General features: G+C 40.0%; 1 protein-coding gene across 1 annotated transcript; it reads right to left on the minus strand.

Moving 5' to 3' along the window:
• Nucleotides 1-458: 458 nt before the first annotated feature.
• Nucleotides 459-11,217, minus strand: LOC145164925 (uncharacterized). Its single transcript, XM_079083582.1, has 7 exons — nt 11,011-11,217; nt 3,983-4,090; nt 3,047-3,106; nt 2,931-2,958; nt 1,430-2,749; nt 880-1,352; nt 459-803 (listed from the first exon to the last, which is right to left on the minus strand). Exons 1-7 carry the CDS (start codon nt 11,215-11,217, stop codon nt 459-461), a joined length of 2,541 nt encoding a protein of 846 aa, XP_078939708.1.
• Nucleotides 11,218-16,124: the final 4,907 nt, after the last annotated feature.

Here is a 16,124-nt window from a genome sequence, read left to right on the forward strand (position 1 = left end):
AGATTCATATGTAATGAAATCCCAATATTTAGTTCTTTTTATCTTATTATATATTACCATGAAACAGTGGCGAATCTAGGATTCAAACTCACATGTGTCCCACTTAAACGAAATGGGTAAAAAAATTTGGTTATCGGGTCGATTTGTTAATAATATCATCTTAGCCAAATATAGTATTAACTTTAATAAGAAAGATCAAAATAAATTTAAAAAATACTCACAAATGTCTTACAATTGTTCACGACGCGTTGACATATTTTTAAAAAAATCTATAAGTACATTGTTGCTAATACCATCTAACACATCTTTCTCAATATATGACACTAGACAATCATTCATAAATTGATCACTCATCTTATTACGCAAATCGTTCTTTATCAACTTCATCGCAGAAAATGCACGTTCCACTGTGGATGTTGCAACAGACAATATCAATGCTAATTTTAGTAGAAGATATATCATTGGATATATTGCATGCTTGTTTGTTCAACCATCATCTTTGCCAAGTTTTCAATTCCCTTCAAGTTATTAAACCTTGCATCTCCACGTACATCCACAATATAATTTTGAAGACTTGCTCTAAGTGCTCCAATGTCACGTTCTGGGAACTCGTTAGAATAAAACATAGTCATCTTGAGTAGTTCATCCCCATTAAACGCTTGAAAAGACTTACTTGGACACAAAGAAGCCAGAGAAACAAGTAATGATGTGTTTACTTCATTAAATCGATTGTTAAGCTCTTGAGATTGCATATATATGGCCGCAATAAATACATCAATCTTATAGTGGTGTAAGTAGTTAATCTGTGAATTAAATAGAAAAATATGTTAATGATTAATTTAGAAACTTGAAAAAATAAACAACTTTATAGTTTCTAACCTGTGAACCTTTGCGACGACTTGTTCCATTGTAATATGGATCTTCCATATTAAAAATATCAATTTCACATTTTTCGCAAAACAAAGTAACATCATTTGAAAGTAGTTCCCATCCTTCATTTCTCATTTGTATGAGTCTGGCCTTAGAGGATCTCACTTGATGCATCGCATTTACAATATTTTGGTCTTTTTTTTGCAACGTTATGTTCAAATCATTTGTGACCCCTAAGATATCAACCATCAAGTGTAGGCAAAAAATAAAATCAAACGTTTTTAATGACCTCAAGAGACGACGTGCTTCCCCTCTATGATCTTGACAGTAACCATTAACTTTAATGTCTTCAAGTACTTCACAAATTGAAGGATACGTTCTCTTGATATTTAAGAGTGAACCAAAATGAGAACCCCAACGAGTATCACAAGGTCGTTTGATACCGACTTCTTGATTCAAACCTGTACCACTTTGAATTTCACCTAAAATTAACATAAAAAATAAATTAGCAAAAAAGCATAAACACCATAAAATAAAAAGAAGATAGAATAAAAGAAACCTGCAGCCAATGCTTCCACCACTTTTGTTGCTTGTTTCTCTCTTAAGTTGTCTCGACGTTTGTAGGAAGAATCAAGCATGTTTAACAAACGAGAAATCAAATCAAAAAAGTCATTGATGTCAGGATGATTCTTTGCAACAAACACAAGTGCTACCTGTAACTGATGAGCAAAACAATGAATATAATGTGCAGATTTCACTTCTTTCATAATTAGTGTCTTCAATCCATTAAATGCACCGCTCATGTTACTAGCTCCATCATAACCTTGTCCTCGAATCCTATGTGGACTTAATCCACATTCTGTCAAAAAAGAATAAATAGTCGCCTTTAGACACAAAGCCGAAGTGTCACTGACATGTTTTATGCCAATAAACCTCTCTACAACAACTCTTTGACTATTCACGAACCGCAAAACCAATGACATTTGCTTTTTACAAGACACAGCACGTGATTCGTCTACTAGAATTGCAAAGAGCTCATCTCCAATATCTTTCACAATAGCCTTAATAGTTTCCTTAGCTGCAGCATGTACAATGTCCTTTTGAATTGAACTACATGTCATTTGTGAATTCTTTGGAGCATTCTTCAACACAACACTACCCACTTTATCATTTCGATCAGCATAGAATTGAAGAAGTTCAAGAAAGTTACCTCTATTATTCGAGTCCTCACTTTCATCATGACCCCGAAAAGGTAACGCTTGTCGCACTAAGAATCTAGCACAATCTATAGAAGCATTTAATCTAATGTGTTGGTTGGCCTTCATCAAATCAGTTTGCTTGTCAAAAGCAGTAGCTATGGATTGTCTTTGGTTCATTAGATTTTGACACTTTTGGATTGCCATATTATGTGGGCTTCCATCATTGTGAAGATCTCGATTTGTTCTCTTGTTCCAAGTATTAAATCCATTTTTTACAAAATGATCTGATCCACCTTTGTTTTTTATCTCAGATTTAAATAGATAACAACATAAACAAAATGTTGCTTCTAGTTTAATACTATACTCTAGCCAGTATTTATGATCATCAAACCAAGAGGAACTAAATCTACGAAGTTTACCTCCAATCTCTCTTTGTTGGAAAGAATGAGCACGAAGTTGATAAGGTCCTTTTTGCAAGTATGCTCTTCTAATCTCATCTCGTTGATTTACATGACACACTTCCATACTTGGCCTTTCTCCGGGGTCCGCAGGAAGTGTATTTAAATCAACTCTCGTATACTTTGAAGAAGGTGTTCGTTCATCGTTTGGTCGTGGATTATCATGATCATGAGATAAGGAGCTTGTCTCACCTTTTCTTTTAAAAAACTTTAGCATTATGCCTAAATAAATCATCAAAACAGATTATATTTAAAATAAAAAAACAAATTATATATGAAACAAAATGAAATTTATACGACTATAATAGAAATAAATCATCAAAACAAATTGTATGTAAATCAAAATAGAATTAGGAAAGGTAAATTATGTTCTAATAGAGTAATTGTTTATTATTTATTATACCAACTTCCAAGACTCTAGTCTCTAGTGCCTGACATATATCATCACAAAAGTAATTGTAGGTGTAGAGTATGACTTTCTAGTTTTATAGACTTTGATTTTTCATACACTTCATATACATAACACTCGTTGGATGCTTTTACACCACACCAAATAGCTAAATTCAATATACCAGAGTTCTAAAAAAAGAGAAACAATTTTACCTAAAAAATAAATCAAGTGCAAGAGAAGACCTTTCAAGTTTCAACTGAAGACGGAGATGGTAAGAAATGCGAACGGATGTAGCAGTTGATAAATCAGAGATGCAGTACTAGAAGTCAAAAACGTTGAAACAAGAGTCCAACAACGGTTCAAGGCAGATTGCGGTCGCCGGAGATCGCAAAGGGCCACAACTGTGCTCAGATTGCGGTCGCCGGAGATCGCAAAGGGCCACAACTGTGCTCGTCTGCGAGACTAAATAATTGCTTGCGGCCGACGGGAATTTAGTATTGAGAAGACGAAGGGTTTGGCAGCGGATCCAGAAAAATCGTAATTTGTTTTTTAGGTTTTTAGTTTTCCTTCAGTAATTTTCTACCAAAAATATTATATTTGAAAGATTTTGTTATTATATTTTTGAAAAATATTTTGTTTGTTTAACTCCTAAATTTATGTTTCTGATTTTTTTGTAAGCATTAATAATTTAGAATCGATTAGGATTGTCAAAATGTAAACATTCAATTTATTATTATCTCTTATGTGTTATTACATCCATATTACATCCAAATGGTGTTTATTTTATTTTTCCAACGGGTGTACTTTTATATATCTTGTAAATAAAATTTCAAATTTAGAGGTGTCCATGGACACCCTTACCCTTTGTATAAAGGTAAATTCGCCCTGCCATGAAAAAATATGTGTCAGAAGTATTCTGGTAGACAATGCGACGCTGGATTTTCAATTCCAAGGAGACAAGCTCCTTATCCGATCAAATCTCGTCGTAGGAATTTGCATGCTTTTATTATCCACATGAAAAGTTTTAGGAAAATTGCTGAATTATTCAGCAAAAAACAAAGTACTGAACACATTTGGAAAGCAAATTTATCGGTTTTTGACGACATTGTTCCCTCTACAGTATTGAGTGGCATCACCTTCGCTTTTTTGTCGTTATCAACATCATCTTTAACCTAATACAGAGAAAAGAAAAAAAGTTGTTTTGTCACGGCGGTTTGTCTTTAACAGGGGTGGGGACCCTTTCTTTTTTGTGGAAGATATATATCAACTGATTTAATTTGTCTTTCGAACTTTGGATTTTACAATTTATTTACTTTAAAAGATTAAAAAATGAATAATAATAAAAGGGCGTTCTTGTGATATGTCAAATGTTCTTGATATTAACTCTAAGAATGTAAAATGATAACTTTACATTTATTATTTTATTTATATATATTTTTGTCAATTAGTTTTGGTTAAATGGGATCCGAGTCTTTTCCTACCTCATTCTACATGGCCTGGGTGTTGCTATATGCATTTTCCTAATATGACTTGTTTTTTTTCTTTCTTGTTCGTTATATATGATTTGGGTGTTACTATATGCACTTTCCTAATATGACTTGTTGTCTGTTCATGAATGTCAATGACATCCAGATGCAAGGAGGACGACTCATTGATTACTGTCTGGTGCAAGGATGAATCGTACACCGATCGAAAAGGGGATGCTAAGGCTCGTTCTCATTGTAATACATGTCTTTCGTGTCAGGTATCACTTCGGAAGATATAAATGATATGAGGCGAGTAGGTAAAATAAAGCTTGGAGTTATTTGAAAATGAATATTTGCTGTTTAGCAAAATGGAGTTGAGAAAGTGATGGATCTTTTAAAGAGGAAACGCGTGGATATAAAGATCGTCGAAAACGAAGTTCGTATGAGAAAATTATGGTTTTTTGAAGTTTAGATGAAAATATGTTGATATTTTAAGAAAGTTAACGAAAGTCAAAGTCAACAGTCAACTTTTGATCCCCACGTTGTGGATGTATATTGGCCACGCCGTGGCAATGAGTGAGTCATAATTACATGTGTGAACCGAAGAGCGACACGTGGCGAGACAGAGACTATTCAATCATTATGACGTGGCGACAGATGTGCCACGACGAGAAATGAGGCAAGTCACCGGGACACTTGGCAGGAGAGTGTGACACGTGGCAAGACCGGGATTCATTTAATTATCATGATGTCACACATATATGGCCACGTCGTGACCAATGTACAATATAAATATATGAGTCTCGAGTCAATTGAGAGGGTTTTTGGCATGCGGGATCGGAGACGTTGCTTGAGAGTTGTTTGCGGGAAGTTACTACGGTGATGTTATACTGTTGTATGGATGATACATGGTCGAGTTATGAGATACAATGAGGTATCTTTTACCCATTAAATTGTATTTACGATATTTGATTATTATTAAGATTTGATAGACCCAAGTGTATTATGGGTATCCGTGATATGGTGCTGTTACGAACTCGTTGGTAAAATCAGAGAGTAAATCTTACGATTAAAGATTTAGTTGAGGCAACAAAGGTTATAAACCCTAATAATTGAGAAATACACATTATGAGAGATTTAGCAAATGGCTTACAAGCTAAGCCTATTTTGATTATATTATGAGCTCTGATTAGTTTGGTGACAAGAGGTCCCGAAGGGTAGCTAGTACTGAGTAATGACAAGTTTTGAGAAAACTTTTTATTTGATGATTCGGTGCTACCATATGACTGTAACACCCATAAAAATCACAAGAAATTTTAAACTTTTAAAACCAACCTAAATTCATAAATTGTTTACAATCATAGTTTTCAAAACATTTTCAAACATAAGAGTCTCCCAAAATCATAAGTCATAAAAAAGAGGATGTGAAGGGCCACACCTTCGCCTTCCCGCGGTCATCCGAAGTACCTAAAGCATAACCCAAAACTGTAAGCCAACGCTTAGTGAGTTCCCCCAAAGTACCAACACATAAGCAGATAACATATATACAATAACAACATGTTGGGTTCAATCAACCATCGGGTTGAACCAGGCCCAATTAACGATCGGGTTGGAATGCCAATATACTATGTGTCCAGTCAACCATCGGGTTGGAATACCCTAGTCCTAATCAACCATCGGGTTGGAAGGCCAATATACAACGGGTCCAGTCATCCTCGTGATGGAATACCATTAGGACAATCAAGCATCGGGTTGTTATGACCCAACCTGCTGTCTTACGCACAAAGTAGTAAAGCCTCAACCACCAACCAAATATGTGCATATATAACAGATAAACATATAAACAGTCAACAGACAATCAGACAGATCACTAAGCATGTCATCAACCTATATACCATGATACCGATCTAACAGATCACTACAGCACGATAACATACTATCACATAACGAGATATCTAATCCAATGGGTCGGCCTTGGTGCTTTCGACCCGTAAGTACAGTGAGAAAAACTCACCTCAGAAACTGAACACCAGCTGATGAGGTCCTGACTCCGAATCTCAACTCAAACCGATACCTAATCATCATAATTACCCAAATCTCAAACATAATCCGAAATACCCAAAATATCGTTAAGTCAAACTTGGTCAAAGTCAACCCACCTCATGTCGTTGCCAGATATTGGTCACGTCGTGATAACGATCCCGGTCCGATTCCCACTCGACTCGACCCAAACTAGTCAACTCAATCAAAGAAACCACCTGAACAGGCATCACGACGAGAGCACCCATTCTCATGTTGTGAGCTCCAAGGGTTCTAACAGAAGACGAGGATGCTCCGAATCTTACGTTGTGAGATCTTACATCTCATGTCGTTAGCTCTGTTTGTACTTAGGGTCACCATTTTAAGTCCTTAATCCATTAAGTCTTCGAGTCTACTTCATCCAGAAGCTAAAAGGGGACTCATAAGGTCCATAAAAATGTTTCCTTTATGGCCATGCATGCACCAAATATGATCATCCATTTCTAGGTCAAAAAGGGAAGGAATGAGCTTCAATCTTTCATGCGTGCCTCAAATCCATACCAACATCTAGATCTGAACAATATAATGCTCTAGGGACTCTTAGAATCCATAAAGTTGCCAACTTTATGGATTTACTCCACTCAAGCATGCAATAATATCAATAAGATGGACAAATTCAAGATCTATCCATGATAAGCAATAAAGTTGGAGCCTTTGATACTTACATGGATCCAAAAGCAGGAAAAGATGATGATGATGATGATGATGATTCTTTTCCCACACCACCACTAGAGCACTTCATTCTTCATTCTTCTTCTTTTCTTCTTCTTCAAGCTAGAAATGCACCTAAATGACAAAGTATCTTAGGGAGGAGTAAGATTAGGGTTTCTGGAGATTTAGAGAGTGAGAGAGGATGAGGTTCAGAAACCCTAGACCTCTCATTCCCTTAAATACCGAAAACTTAGGGTTTTTGGTCATCAACCGTCCTCACGTCGTGAGCACTAGACTGCTCATGTCGTGAGCCTTAAAATGATGCACGGGTCCGAATCACTCCTCACGACGTAAGAAGGCATTCATCACGTTATCAGAAGGGAAAATATTGAAACTTTTAACCTCACAATATTAAGGATAATGTGCACCTGATCCATGTGTTATAATTCTCCCCCACTTGAATTAGACTTCGTCCGCGAAGTCAACTGCTACGAACAACTCCGGGTAATGCTCCCGCATCTCAGCCTCCGGTTCCCAGGTCCACTCGGAGCCTCTCCGATGTTGCCACTGCACCTTTACCAAAGGTATCGCCTTGTTACGTAGGACCTTCATCTTCCTTTCCAGGATAGCCACCGGTATTTCAACATAGTTCAGGCGCTTATCGAACTGAATATCATCCAACGGTACCACTACCTCGCTTTCCAACACACACTTCCGCAACTGAGAGACATGGAAAGTGTTGTGGATCTGACTGAGCTCGCTCGGCAAATTCAACCTGTAAGCTAACTTGCCAACCCTGGAAATCACCCGAAAAAGGTCCAATAAACCGAGGAACCAACTTCCTCCTCTTCCTTAAGCGTATCACACCCTTCCAAGGTGAGACCTTCAGGAGTACCATATCACCGACCTGAAATTCCAACTCTGATCGACGTCGTTCGACATAGCTTTTCTGCCGACTCTGAGCGGTCTACACTCTCTGTTTGATCTGCTGGATAAGCTCTGTGGCTTGAAGGACTAGTTCGATCCTTCCCATGACCCTATGACCAACCTCTCCCCAACAAACCGGGGTATGACACCTCCGACCATACAAGAGCTCAAATAGCATAACACCAATGCTGGAGTGATAACTGTTGTTGTAGGAGAACTCAACAAGAGGTAGGTAGGAATCCCAACTCCCACCAAAATCAATAACACAAGCCTGTAACATATCCTCGAGGGTCTGTATAGTCCGCTCACTCTGGCTGTTAGTCTGCGGATAGTATGTAGTGCTAAAATGTAACCTCGTGCCCAGTTCCTCGTTGAACTTCTGCTAGAAAAGGGAAGTGAACCGAACATCTCGATCAGAAACAATAGAGATTGGAACCCTATGACGAGCAACAATCTCCTGGATATACACATCGGCCAACTTTTTGGCTGAAGAACTCTCCCGTATGGCCAAAAAGTGGGCACTCTTGGTCAATCAGTCCACGATGACCCATGTTGAATCAAAACCCTTTGCCGTCTTCGGCAACTTGGTGATAAAATCCTTGGTGATATGTTCCTATTTCCACATGGGAACCTACAGAGGCTGCAACTTTCCGTGCGGGGTCTGATGCTCGGCCTTGACTATCCTGCAGGTCAAGCACCTCTCAACATACCAATCTATCTCCCTCTTCAGACACGGCCACCAGTAACTCAATCTCAAATCCCGATACACCTTGGTGGCTCCCGGGTGTATAGAAAAATGAGACTTATGAGCCTCCTCCAACACTGTCTGTCTGACCCCGCCTGAAACTGGAACCCAAACCCGACCACATCGGGTCAATAACCCTCAACTACCCGTGACAAACCTGTCGATCTCACCTCTGATCCTTTCATGCTTCCAGTTCTCTTTCTGAACTCCCTCTGCCTGAGCCTCTCTTATCAATCCAAAAAGTGGAGAATCAATGGATATCCTCATACACATCTGCCCAACCGAAGACCCAGCCGACTTGCGACTTAAAGCTTCCACTACCACATTTGCTTTACCCAGATGGTAAAGGATCTCGCAGTCATAATCCTTGACCACGTCCAGCCACTTGCGCTACCTCATGTTCATGTTCGGCTGATCCATAAGATATCTCAAACTCTCCACGTCCTCCTCTATCACTCTCCCCTGATGATACCCAGACCTCAGATCTATCTTGTAGAACCAAGATGCACCCAACAACTTATCAAAGGGGTCATCAATCCGCATAAGGGGATAACAGTTCTTCACCGTTAACTTGTCAAATCCCGGTAATCAATATAGATTCGGTGTGAACCATCCTTCCTCTTGACGATCAGTATCGGCGCTCCCCACAGAGAACTGTTTGGTATGATGAAATGCTTTCCTAGCAGCTCCTGAAGCTGAGATGACAACTCCTACACCTCAGGCAGTGCCAAGTGGTACGATGCCTTAGCAATCGGGCCGCACCTGGCACGAGATCAATCCCAAACTCGACCTACCTCTCAGGAGGCACACTGGGCAACTCCTTCGGGAAAACATTAGCAAACTCCCTGACAACTGGTACCTATGAAACTAAAGTCTGCTCCCCAACACGTGTATCAACCACACAAGCCAAATAACCTGCACACTCGTTCTGAATATACTGTCCATCCCTGGCTGCCGAACAAAAGCCTGAACCAATCCTGGTGCCCTCTCCATAGATAACCAATTCTCCCCCACTTGGGATTCGAACTACCACTCGCTGTCCCTCATAATTAATAATGACATCAAACTTGCTCAACCAGTACATACCCACTATCACACATACATTCCCCATGGGGATAGGGATCAAGTCAATTGGATAAGGCACCCCGAAGATCTCCAATACACAACCCTGCTACACTGCGGATGCAGAAACCCCGTGTTTGTTGGCGATAGAATCCCGCAACTGACACTCTAACTCCCTAATAGGTATATCAAAATCCCTAATGAATGATCGAGATACAAAGGACTAACTCGCACTCGATTTAGATAACACAAGAGCAGGGAAAGAGTTCACTAAGAATGTACCTATTAGGGGTATATACATGAGCATAACATAAAACATAATCAACAAAATAATAAATAGAAACATACTGGTCACGACGTCTGGTGCTGCCCTAGCCTCCACTGCCGTGAGATGGAAAGCGCGACCTCGAGCCTTCGGGGGCTCTGCCCTGCCCTGACTCCCATCCGTGATCCTCATAGTAGCCGACATTGGAGCCTGTGTCGGCCTAGCAACAAGCAAGGGGCACTAGGCCTTGATATGACCCACCTAATCACAATGATAACAAATCCTGATGTCAGATATTGGAGCCCGTTGCCAGCAGTACCTCGTAATGTGGCCCTTCTTGCAATATTTGTGGCATCCCAGAGAAGATCAACAAGCTCCATGATGAACCTTGCCACACTTCCCACAAGTGCGGCCCCTATGACTTCCAGATTGAGCATCAGTGGCCCTGAACTGCTTTGGCACAGGCTGTGACTAGACTGGGGCTGGTCTCTGCTCCCTCTTCTGGAGCTCCATCTCAATCTCACGCCACCTAGCGGCCTCTTGCAACTCCAAAAATGAACCATAACACATAGTGGATACAAACTGCTTGATGTCCGTCTTGAGCATGCTCAAGTAACGGGTCATCTGAGCTTGCTCAGAAGCAGCAAACTCAGGACAAAACATGGCCTTTTCCATAAACATCTTGTTGATCTCCGTCACCGATTCAGTCCCCTGTCTCAAATCCAAGTACTCTTGGGCTAACCTTTCACGCTTCACCAGCGGAACATATCTAGAACGGAACATCTCCGAGAACTGCTCCCAAGTCACTGCAGTCCTCTGCTCAGTAGAATACGAGCTAGTAACAAGTCTCCACCAATCCTTCACTCTGGACCAGAGAAGGTTCAGAGCGCACCTAACCTTCTGGTCAACTGGACAAGAGCAAGTGAAGAAACATCCCTCGATGTCAGACAGCCACCTCATGGTTATGATCGGATCCTGGACTCCATCAAACGTCGAGGGCTTCGTACTGTCGAAGTCCTGATACTGAAAGGGTCTCCTAACACCAATCCCATCAGCAGCAATCTCAAAAAGTGTAACATAACGCTTATCAAAGTACTCCACCATGGTGGTCTTAATAGACCCAAACATCTATAGCAACTAAGCCCGAAAGAGGGAAACAACTATTGGAAAAGGTGTCTAAGCCCATAACTATATGTAACACTCTGTTTATTTATTAGATAAATAAATTAATTAACAAACGAATGGTAGCCCTAAAATAAATAATTATATATCAAAGGTTGGTCTCGAAGATCTTATTGTCACAATTTTAGAAGTCGAGGGTTAAAAGTGTATATTTTGGATTGGTTTCGTAAATAATTATGAAGGCAAGGACTATAGGGAAATTATTGGGACTTAATTTGAAGAGATGTTGGAAGCTAAGGGCTGAATGGTAAGTATTGGATTAAAGTTGAGAAGATTTTATGGAAGCAGGGGCTAAAAGGTAACATTTGGGTTTAAATGGAAAAAGATCTGGTGGGGAGGGGCCGATGTTGTTAAAGTGGGCAGAAGTTTGATGGAACACGGGTACGCCTCATGTAGCCTTCTCCTCCTTCATTTCCGGTAGCCGCCATCGCCGGAGCCCTCCAGCCGCCGCATTGGCGAGGCGATCGCCACCTGGTCGCTGCTACTTCGTCGTCATGGAGCCTCCTAGCGTCGTTGCCATCCTCATCCGTAGCTGCTACTTTGCTTCACCTTTCCTTCTTCCTCAGTTCGTCGAAGCGCCACCTCCACAGTCGCCTCTTGTCTCCGCCGCTCTCAGTGTTCGTTGACGACAAGCTGTCGCGTTGCCGCCACTTGACACGTTTCCATTGCTCCGGTCACCATTTGCCATCTCGAAATATTGTCGTGTTCGTGTGTGTGGGTTGTCGGTCGAGTGGGGTTGTGAAGAACCTGTTGGATTAGTGTCTAACCCCGTAACTATATTTGGTAAGTACTTGACCCGGTTGTGCATGGTCCTTTTGGGTTGCCTTCACCATAGCAACTTGACAGGGTGATTTATGAAGAGAGAAGAGACATTATTATATTAATATATTATGAGAATAATATATTAAAGGAATAATAATATTATTTAATTAATATAAGTCATAAATTAATTAGGAATTAATTTGGTGACTAAAAGAGGTTAATTGAATAAAGGGGCTTAAACTGTCAATTGTGTGATAGTTGTGTTTTTGGGCTATGAATACTTATAGAACTAGGGGTGGCCGAAATTAAGGAGTATGGGCTCCTTGAATTCGTCCAAGCCTTACTCTAGAAGGATCCTTGGATTGCTTAAGGCCTAACTTATTCAATTAGGGTTAAGGATGTAACCCTAGTAGCTCATAGTTTAAATAGACCCTATGGGTTGGAGAAATTGGCGACCTTGCTTCCTTGGGAACCCTAGAGCCGATTTCTACACCTCTCCTCTCTCTCCAAATCAACCTCTTGCTAGTTGGTGTTTGTAAGCCATTAGAGGAGTGACAATTGTGACTCTAAGCTCCAAGAACAAAAAGATTCAAGCAAGCAACTTAAGGTATTCATCTAGATCTGATTTCATGTGTTATGTTTCAATTGTATTCTCTAGATCTAGGATTGTAAGCCTTGGATACATTGCATGTTCAATTAGAGAAACCTAGATCCAAGCATTAGGGTTTGCATGTGCACATAGGAAAGTTCTTATGGCTAAAACCTATCAGTGGTATCAGAGCTTAGATTGATTTCTATTGAATTGATGCTTTGTTTGATTGTTCTTGCCATGAAAAATCGATTTTTTATGCCCCTGACTGACAGACTCGACGAGTCCCATTGTGGACTCGGCGAGTAGCATGAACTCGGCGAGTCCATGATGGTACTCGGCGAGTCCAAGCGTCTGTCAGAGTGATTTTCGGAATTTCTTGTTGTTTTGCTTGAGGATACTTGCCTTAGTCGTTTTGGGTCAATAAAATACGAATTTTATCATATATTTGACTATATCCTTGACAAAACAAAAGATAATTACCATTTAGTTAAATAATAATTTCCTTATGTGATAATAATTGATTATTTGAATTAATTGGTCGATTGTCTTGCAAGTAATATTGACTAGGTCAAATTTAGATAATCACTAAATTAATTAGTTGATTTATATTATTTTCTATTTGATCCTTTATGTTTTGAAAAGTTCAAAACTTGTCCTCAAGTTTTGAAATTTAAAGTTTTGTGATTAAAAGATTTAATTTGGACTATTTAAATTTCAAACCTTAGAATTTTACAAGTTTTAAAATTCAACCTTATACTTATAGTATTATAAGATTAATATATATATGTATAACTTAAATGCTAGTCGTACCGTTAGTAGGCCTCATTCACGAAGCCGATCTATAAGGGGGGTATAAGGTTATGGCCTATAAAATGGCCGTTTAATGGGTGTCCATTCTCACCCACCGCTTCCTTGATTGGTGGAGGGTCGTTAGCCGAACGGGTAGGATCGGGCAAACCTTTGCTCATTAAAAGTATAATGAATCTATATAAAGTAACTAGAACGTTTTCATAAAATTCCTAATCTTAGTTACTTTAGGCAAAAGTGAATTGATGCAATTCCATGAAATTACACTTTGTGCCCTTGCTAAGACGTTAATGGAGCGCGTGTGGTTAACCGGCACATTAATTGGGTTCTAAGCAATAGTAGCAAAGGGTGACTCATTGTTTGTCATAGTTCGATGGAGCGTGTGTGGTTAACCAGCACATCGAATAGGTGACTGTAACAATGAGGGCATCATGTACATTTGCATGGTTATTCACACCCACTTTGTGATCCTCGGCATCCCAGTCACAAACGAGAGGGGCATATCGAGATTTAAACATGTCATTGAAAAGTTAAATGTATCTCAAAAGATCTAGGAGTTTTCAATACATTTAAAACCTAATTTCCTTTTCGCTTTTCATGGTGGAGAATTAGTGAATCGACATTCACTTGCCTTCAAATTATTTACTTGTTAGATTACGACATCCCTTTTCTAATTTGTAAATAATGTTGTTGGTTCCTAGCCCTAATTTCTCATTTGGGTGATTAATTGGGGAAATTCATTTCTAATCAACTTTGTTCTTTTTCCTTTTCAGATGTCGAACGCAAACAACAACGCTTCTGGGTCAAACTCCTCTGGTTCATTCTCACTCATGAACTTGTGTGGGAAAGTGATCTTCGATGGGACCCATTTCAGTAATTAGATCCGCAACATTCGCATGGTCACTCGCTACGAGGACAAAGAATATGTCCTCGACGAGAAGCTCAAGGAGATTGATATCGAAACTGCTACTGCCGATGATATTGCGGCCTACGAGGCCCACGAGCGTGATGCCACGAAAGTCCATTGCATCATGCTCGCGACTATGACTGCTGAACTCCAAAAGTCCTATGAGGACAAGTACCCCTATGAGATGCATCAGGATCTGCTGGAACGCTACCACTAGAGCGCTAGGCAAGAGAGGTATGAGATCATCACTTCGATGATCACTACCAAAATGGGCAATGGAGAGTCCCTTACTGCCCATCTGCAAAAGATGCAGAGATATGTTGATCGCCTGCTGAAGTTGAATGTGAACTTCGATGAAGAGCTGGCAATTAACATCATCCTTCACTCATTGTCTTCCTGCTATAGCCAGTTCCGTATGACCTACCACATGAATAAGGAAGAGGTCTCCTTGAGCAAGCTTCAGGGCTTGTTAAGAACTGCTGAGAGCAACCTTAAGGATAAATCTGTTGCATCACCTCCAACTCCAGCTGCTGCCCCTGTCTTGGCAATAGGGAAAAGGAAGGGTAAGAAGAGGAAGGCCTCCTCAAGGGGCCACCACAAGGGAAAGTCCCAAGATGGCACCTCTTCTAGTGGAACCAAAGTTGGTTCTACTAAACCCAACTCAAACCCTAAAGAGGCAGAGTGTCACCATTGCCACAAGATAGGGCATTGGAAGAGAAGCTGCCCAGAATATTTGCAGGCCATCAAGGATGGAAAGATCAAGCCATCTTTCGCAGGTATTTACACAATTAAATCTAATAGTTTATCACATGCTACTTCTTGGGTTCTTGATACAGGATGTGGTTTTCACATATGTTCTGATTTGCAGGGACTAAAAGGAAATAGGGATGTGGAGCGTGGAAGGATGAATCTGATCATGGGAAACAGAAGATCGTCGCCTGTGACCAAGATTGGAGTTTATTCCTTAGTGCTTAGTAATGGTTTAGATTTAAATTTGAATAATTGTTACTACTCGCCAGATATGGCTAGAAACATCATTTCATTTCATGGTTTATATAAACAAGGTTTTAGATATTCATTTGACAATGAAAAGGGTTCTATTTATGCTTATTTTAATAATGTTTTATATTTTGAAGCATTTCCTTGTAATGGAATATATGAAACTATGATGGTTGTAGACAATTTAGGAAATGATGTGTTGTGTGTGGATTCTTCCAATAATATGGATAAAGCATGCTTGTGGCATTGTCGTCTAGGACATGTCAACAAGAAACACATAGCCCAACTCCAAAAGGATGGAGTGTTGGAGTCATTCGACCTTAGGGACGATGACGTGTGCGAGTCTTGTTTACTTGGAAAGATGACCAAGTCACCCTTCACTGGCACTTGTGCGATGGGGTGAGGGTCTATTGGATCTCATACATACAGATGTATGTGGACCCTTTAGATCCACCACAAGGGACGCAAATTGCTTCTATGTGACTTTCACAGACGATTATAGCAGATATGGGTATATCTACTTAATCAAGCACAAGTTAGAAACCTTTGAAAAGTTCAAAGAGTTTAAATAAGAAGTGGAGAATCAGTTGGGCAGGAAAATCAAGATGCTTCGATCTGATCGAGGTGGAGAGTACCTAAGTCTTGAATTCCACGACTACCTCAAGGAATGTGGAATAGTTTCACAATTGACGCCGCCTAGGACACCACAATTGAATGGTGTAGCTGAGAGGCGTAATCGAACCTTGCTAGACACGGTTCGTT

The sequence above is a fragment of the Lactuca virosa genome, chromosome 3 (genome assembly GCF_052849685.1).
Source record: "Lactuca virosa cultivar CGN04683 chromosome 3, Lactuca_virosa_CGN04683_v6, whole genome shotgun sequence".
Taxonomy (NCBI): domain Eukaryota; kingdom Viridiplantae; phylum Streptophyta; class Magnoliopsida; order Asterales; family Asteraceae; genus Lactuca; species Lactuca virosa.